The sequence below is a fragment of the Chiloscyllium plagiosum genome, chromosome 12 (genome assembly GCF_004010195.1).
Source record: "Chiloscyllium plagiosum isolate BGI_BamShark_2017 chromosome 12, ASM401019v2, whole genome shotgun sequence".
Classification (NCBI taxonomy): Eukaryota; Metazoa; Chordata; class Chondrichthyes; order Orectolobiformes; family Hemiscylliidae; genus Chiloscyllium; species Chiloscyllium plagiosum.
This window is the reverse complement of record NC_057721.1, coordinates 86,452,971-86,460,281: the sequence shown is the minus strand read 5'-3', so window position 1 is coordinate 86,460,281 and position 7,311 is coordinate 86,452,971. Positions and strand designations below refer to the sequence as shown.

Below are 7,311 nucleotides of genomic sequence, written 5' to 3'. Positions count from 1 at the left end.
GAGAGGTCAGGAAGAAGATTGCAGGTTAGGAAGGTGGTGCTGAGTTCGAGGGTTGGTACTGAGACAAGGTGGGGGGAGGGGAAATGAGGAAACTGGAGAAATCTGAGTTCATCCCTCGTGGTTGGAGGGTTCCTAGGCGGAAGATAAGGCGCCCTTCCTCCAGCTGTCGTGTTGCTATGTCTGGCGATGGAGGGGTCCAAGCCACTTCCACCCCCAGTGACATCACTAACCTGAACAACCACCACGCTGCATGCGTCTCCGCCCCCACGCCGATCTCCAGGGGAGGTGTGGGCGCAAGTTTTACATTTCTTGCGGTTGCAGGGGAAGGTGCTGGGATTGGAGGTTGGGTCGGTGGGGGGTGTGGACCTGACAAGGGAGTCACGGAGGGAGTGGTCACAGCGGGCCTAACCCCGCGCCCACACGATCTCCATCACCACGCCTAACTCTGCCCCCACGCCGATCTCCATCCCCGCCCCCACGCCCAACCCTGCCCCCACTCCTAGCTCCAGCCCCACACCAGGTCCTAGCTCCCAGCCCTGCCGTGTTTTCACTATCCCTCCAGAACTACCACTCTCTGAGGATGAAAGATCAGTCCTCAGCAGAGGCCTCACCTTCATTCCCCTACGCTCTCGGATTAACGAGTTCAACATGCGGCGTGACGTCGAACAATTCTTCCGCCGCCTTCGCCTCCATGCCTACTTCTTCAACCAAGTTTCTCGCCCACCCTCTGACGACCCCTTTCTCCTGTCTCCAACACACCCCATCCACCTGGACACCCTGTGCTGGCCTCTTACCTGCCCTTGATCTCTTCATAGCCAACTGCCGCCGCGACATTAACAGCCTCAACATCTCCACCCCTCTCACCCACTCTCACTCTCGGAACGTGCAGCCCTCCACTCCCTCCGTTCCAACCCCAACCTCACTATCAAACCGGCAGACAAGGGAGGCGCGGTAGTAGTTTGGCGCACCAACTTTTACACCGCTGAGGCTCAACGCTAGCTCACGGACACCTCCTCCTACTGCCCCCTTGACCATGACCCCACCTCCCACCACCAGACCATCCATAACCTCATCACCTCAGGGGATCTCCCATCCACCGCCTCCAACCTCATAGTCCCACAACCCCGCACCACCCATTTCTACCTCTTGCCCAAAATCCACAAACCTGACTGCCCCGGCAGACCCATTGTCTCAGCCTGCTCCTGCCCCACCAAACTCATCTCTGCATACCTCGACACGGTCCTGTCCCCCTTAGTCAAAGAACTCACCTGCACCTCCACACACATCATTTATTGCATCCGCTGCACCCGATGTGGCCTCCTCTATTTTGGGGAGACAGGCCGCCTACTTGCGGAACGTTTAAGAGAACACCTCTGGGACACCTGGACAAACCAACCCAACCACCCCGTGGCTCAACACTGGAGGTTGGTGGGGTGGTAGGTGAGGACCAGTGGGTTTCTGTCCTGGTGGCGATTGGAGGGGCGGGGCTCAAGGGCGGAGGAGCGGGAAGTGGAGGAGATGCGGTGGAGAGCATCGTCGATCACATCTGGGGGGAAACTGCGGTCTTTGAAAAAGGAGGCCATCTGGGTTGTTCGGTATATCTGTTGTTCCTCTTAACAGATGAGACTCAGGGTGAAGTGGTCATGCTTGAGAAGTGACCTGTATAAAGAGAGGGGAGTGGTCAGGTCTCTAGCTAGCTGAGCTAAGCAGTTTCGGTTTAGTCCTGAACTAGGAAGTTCAACAGGGAGCTGTGTGGAAATTCTCTCTTTTCTGCCCTTCAACTTCAACCTGTAAGCATGTGTTCCATTTGCACTGGGTTTTAAACGGAGTTTACTCATTGGGACTGTTGAGTGTGTTCGGAACAGCATAATTAAGTGAAGTTGGATAGGCTGAGTTCTGTTGGAGTTCTTTATTCTGTTCTTTGTGTTTCATTGTGTAATTTTGTGAATAAATGTTTTGTCTGTTCTAAAACCTAGATGTGAACCTAGCTATCTTTCTCTGGGTAATTTTCACTGTACACTTACTGAAACAAATTGCAAAGTTAGGTCAAGGACTGCCTGCTTTGAGTTTTGAGTAGTCTGGCCTAGTCCATAACACTTACACTTAAATCTGGACTGAAGTCAGAGAAGCAGCAAAAAAAAATAAAGATAAAGTCGCCAGTCTGACCAGACTACAGGGCCTGCTCTCTCAAGGAGAGGGAGGAGGGAGAGAGTTGGGAGAACCAGAGCGAGAGATGACTGATTTGGTTTAATATATATTAAACTGTGTCAAATCATAATCTCATCTCCATGCTTACTAAGTTTAGTGAATTACATGAGACATTGTTTATTAACATATCAGGATACTTCCACTACATCAATTATATTCTTACATCTTTACAAACCTGTTGTTGAAAGTGTGCATGTCATATTACTTTTTCTTTTCATTTTTCTGTAATCAAAATTACTGATAAAAGTGAGAAATTCAAACCTGCTCGTTAATGGTCTACTATGTATAATTTGTCACACTAATTCACTGAGCCAAATTTGAACTCCTCTATTAGTGATCTATACAAATTGAGTGAGGGAAGGGACCTGCATGCATAGGAGAGCAGAATGCCACCAAGTGCTCACTGGAAGCTCAAGAGATACAGTAAATAAAAAAAGGGGATTATTCAATGCCCTAGATTAACAGACTATAAAAATTGCAATTAGTCTTTCTGATTTCACATTCACATCGAGGAGATATACTGACCCGGATCATGACGACATGCGATTCAAGCAGGATCTCTGGGAATGAGGGTTTCAGAACCTCAAGGCTAATATTGGGCACTGCAATGAGAAAGGACTCATGAGATTGTTCAAATATTAGCATCCAAAAAACACCCAACAAAAAGCAGAATAAATCCAACCCAGCTAATTGCTTCACCAACAGTTTATGGTCAATCATCAACATGAGGAAAGTGGCCAGTGCTATCAAATGGCACTTACTCAGTCAGAGCTCAACACAAACTTTGCAGTTTAAGGTCACTCAGCTCCTGACTTCAAAATAACCTTGGGTCCAAACATGTACTCGAGAGATGGAAAAGAAATGAGGTGATGGAAACATGAAGCACATCAGAGGCTCAGACTTTAATGAGGCACTTCCCACCTCTCCAAAGCCTATCCACCATCTACAAGACCCAAGTCAGGAGTGTGATGGAACAGGCTCCGCATACCTGGATGAATGCAGCTCCAACAACAATATCAATGCCGTCACAGAACAAGATAGCACAGGACAGGCCCTTTGGCCCATGATGTTGTGCCGAACATTTATCTTAATCTCAGATCAACCTAACCTACACACCCCTCAATTTAGTGCCGTCTATGTGCTTGTCCAGCAGTCGCTTAAATGTCCCGAATGTCTCTGACTCTACCACCACCCCTGGCAGTGCATTCCACACACTCACCACTCTCTAATTAAAGACCCTCCCTCTGACATCTCCCCTATACCTTCCTTCAATCACCTTAAAATCATTACGCCTCATGACAGCCATTTCTGCCCTCGGAAAAAGTCTAGCTATCTACTCTATCTATGCCTCTCATTACCTTGTACACCTCCACCAAGGCACCTCTCTTCCTTCTTCTCTCCTTGTGAAAAGATTAGATTCCCTACAGTGTGGAAACACACTGGCCCTCCAAAGAGTGACCTACCCAGACCAATCCCCTATTTACCTCGACTAATGCACCTATCACTATGGGCAATTTAGCATGACCAATTCATCCGACCTGGACATCTTTGGATTGTGGGAGGAAACCGGAGCACCCAGAGGAAACCCATGCAGACACAGGGAGAATGTGCAAACTCCACACAGACAGTTGCCCGAGGTGGGAATTGAACTCGGGTTCCTGGCGCTGTGAGACAGCAGTGCTAACCACTGAGCCACCATGCCCTCTTCATAAGACAAACCCTCCAATCTAGGCAGCATCTTGGTATATCTCCTCTGCGCCCTCTCTAAAGCATCTACATCTTTCCTCTAATGAGACTACCAATACTGGACACAACATTCCAAGTGTGGTCCAACCAGGGCTTTGTAGAGCTGCAGCAAAACCTCAATTCTTAAACTCAATCCCCATTAATGAAAGCCAAAAACCATACGCCTTCTAAACAACCCTATCAGCTTGGGGGGGGCAACTTTGAGGGAACTATGTACGTGGATCCCAAGATCCGGCTGTTCCTCCACACTGCCAAGAATCCTCTTTTTAACCCTGCATTCAGCATTCAAATTAGATCTTCCAAAATGAATCACTTTCCGTTTAACCAGGTTGAACTCATGTGCCACTTCTCAGCCCAGCTTGGCATCCTGCCAATGTCATGTTGTACTGAAAATGTGTTGCTGGAAAAGCGCAGCAGGTCAGGCAGCTGAAGAAAGGCTTATGCCCAAAACGTCGATTCTTCTGTTCCTTGGATGCTGCCTGACCTGCTGCGCTTTTCCAGCGACACATTTTCAGCTCTGATCTCCAGCATCTGCAGCCCTCACTTTCTCCTCCAATATCATGTTGTAGCCTGCAACAGCCCTCAACACTATCGACAACACCACCAACTTTGTGTCATCGGCAAACCTATTAACCTACCCTTCCACTACTTCATCCAAGTCATTTATAAGAATTACAAAGAGCAGAGACCCAAGAATAAATTCCTACTGGACACTACTGGTCACAGTCTTCGTTCGGCCAGCCAATTCTGCATCCTGACAGCCACATTTCCCGATATCCCATACCTCCTAACTTTCAGAATGAGCCTACTGTGGGGAACCTTATCAAATGTCTTACTGAAATATAGACTACACCACATCCACTTCTCTACCTTCATCAACTTAGACATAGAATATAGAACATAGAAAAGTACAGTGCAGAAAAGGCCCTACGGCCCACAATGTTGTGCTGAGATTTAATCCTAATGTAAAGTATTGTAACTTAACCGACGGACCCCTCAACTCACTGCTATCCATGTGCATGTCCAGCAGTCGCTTAAATGTCCCTAATGATTCTGCTTCCACCAGCACCACTGACAACGCGTTCCATGCATTCACAACTCTCTGCGTAAAGAACCTACCTCTGACGTCTCCTTTATATCTTCCTCCTAATATCTTCAAATTATGACCCCTCATACCAGACAATCCTGCCCTGGGGAAAAGTCTCTGGCTATTGACTCTCTATTCCTCTCATTACCTTGTACACCTCGATCAGATCACCTCTCTTCCTCCTTCTCTCCAGAGAGAAAAGTCCAAGCTTATTCAATCTTTCTTCATAAGGCAAGCCCTCTAGTCCAGGCAGCATCCTGGTAAAGCTTCTTTGCACCCTCTCCAAAGCCTCTATATCTTGCTTATAATAGGGCGACCAGAACTGGACACATTGTTCCTAGTGTGGTCTCACCAGGGACTTGTAGAGCTGCAGCAAAACCTCGCGGCTCTTAAACTCGATTCCCCTGTTAATGAAAGCCAAAACACCATATGCTTTCTTAACAACCCCATCAACTTGGGTGGCTACTTTCAGGGATCTATCTACTTCCACACCCAGATCCCTACGTTCATTCACACTGCCAAGAATCCTGTCTTTAATCCTACATTCAAGTTCGACCTTCCAAAATGCATCACTTCACATTTATCCAGGTTGAACTCCATCTGCCATTTCTCAGCCCAGCTCTGCATCCTGTCTATGTCACGCTGCAGCCTGCAATAGCCCTCGATACTATCGACGACACCTCCAACCTTAGTGTCATCTGCAAATTTACTAACCCACCCCTCAACTTCCTCATCCAAGTCATTAATAAAAGCTACAAAGAGCACAGGCCCAAGAACAGAGCCCTGCAGACCCCACTCAACACTGTCCTCCAGGCAGAATACTTTCCATCTACAACCACTCTCTACCTTCTGTCAGCCAGCCAATTCTGAACCCAGATCGCTAAATCTCCCTGTATCCCATACTTCCTGACTTTATGAATGAGCCTACCGTGGGGAACCCTATCAAATGCCTTGATTAAATCCATATACACCGCATCCACTGCTCGACCTTTGTCAACCTGTCTTGTCACATCCTTAAAGAACTCAATAAGATTTGTGAGGCATGACCTGCCCCTCACAAAGCCATGCTGACTGCCTTTAATCACACTATGTTTTGCCAAATGGTCCTAAATCCTATCCTTCAGAATTCTTTCCAAAACTTTGCTGGTTTAGACAGTATATTTATATTGGCTCAGGATTGGAAGGCCGAAGGGTCAGTTCCTGGGCTGTAAATTTTCTTTGTTCTTTATTCTTTGAGCACACACGTAAGAACTGAAAAATGTGTTGCTGGAAAAGCGCAGTAGGTCAGGCAGCATCCAAGGAGCAGGAGAATCGACGTTTTGGGCATACGCCCTTCTTCAGGAATGAGGAAAGTGTGCCAAGCAGGCTAAGATACAAGGTAGGGAGGAGGAACTTGGGGGAGGTGTGTTGGGAATGCGATAGGTGGAAGGAGGTTAAGGTGAGGGTGATAGGCCGGAGAGGGGGTGGAGAGGTCGGGAAGAAGATTGCAGGTCAAGAAGGCGGTATTGAGTCTGAGGGTTGGGACTGAGAAAAGGTGGGGGGGAGGGGAAATGAGGAAGCTGGAGAAATCTGCATTCATCCCTTGTGGTTGGAGTGTGCCTTAGAGGAAGATGAGGCGCTCTTCCTCCAGGCGTCGTGTTGCCATGGTCTGGCGATGGAGGAGGCCAAGGACCTGCATGTCCTTGGCGGAGTGGGAAGGGGAGTTAAAGGGTTAAGCCACAGGGCGGTTGGGTTGGTTGGTGCAGATGTCCCAGAGGTGTTCTGTGAAATGTTCTGCAAGTAGGCGGCCTGTCTCCCCAATGTAGAGGAGGCCACATCGGGTGCAGCGGATGCAGTAAATGGTGTGTGGAGGTGCAGGTGAATTTGCAAAGGATATGGAAGGATCCCTTGGGGCCTTGGAGGGAGGTGAGGGGGGAGGTGTGGACCTCTTTTTGCACTTCTTGTGGTTGCAGGGGAAGGTAGCGGGAGTGGACGTTGGGTTGGTGGGGGGTGTGGACCTGACGAGGGAGTCGCGGAAGGAGTGGTCTTTCCGGAGCGCTGATTGGGGAGGGGAGGGAAATATATCCCGGCACCTTCCCCTCCAACCGCACGAAATGCAAAACTTGCGCCCAGAGAACACCTCTGGGACACCCGCAACAACCAACCCAACCGCCCCGTGACTGAACACTTTAACTCCCCCTCGCACTCCGCCAAGGAAATGCAGGTCCTTGGCCTCCTCCATCGCCAGACCATGGCAACACGACGCCTGGAGGAAGAGCGCCTCATCTTCC

The 7,311-nt window shown here is 49.0% G+C and overlaps 1 protein-coding gene across 4 annotated transcripts in view; it reads right to left on the bottom strand.

Annotated features, from left to right (window-relative positions):
* Window positions 1-7,311, bottom strand: part of pomt2 (protein-O-mannosyltransferase 2) — a 230,678-nt gene that overhangs the window by 85,355 nt on the left and 138,012 nt on the right. For all 4 annotated transcript variants that reach the window (XM_043701478.1, XM_043701476.1, XM_043701477.1 and 1 more), the window contains exon 15: window positions 2,734-2,810. In XM_043701478.1, the coding sequence (XP_043557413.1) occupies window positions 2,734-2,810 (77 nt within the window). The remainder of the gene's footprint in view (window positions 1-2,733; window positions 2,811-7,311) is intronic.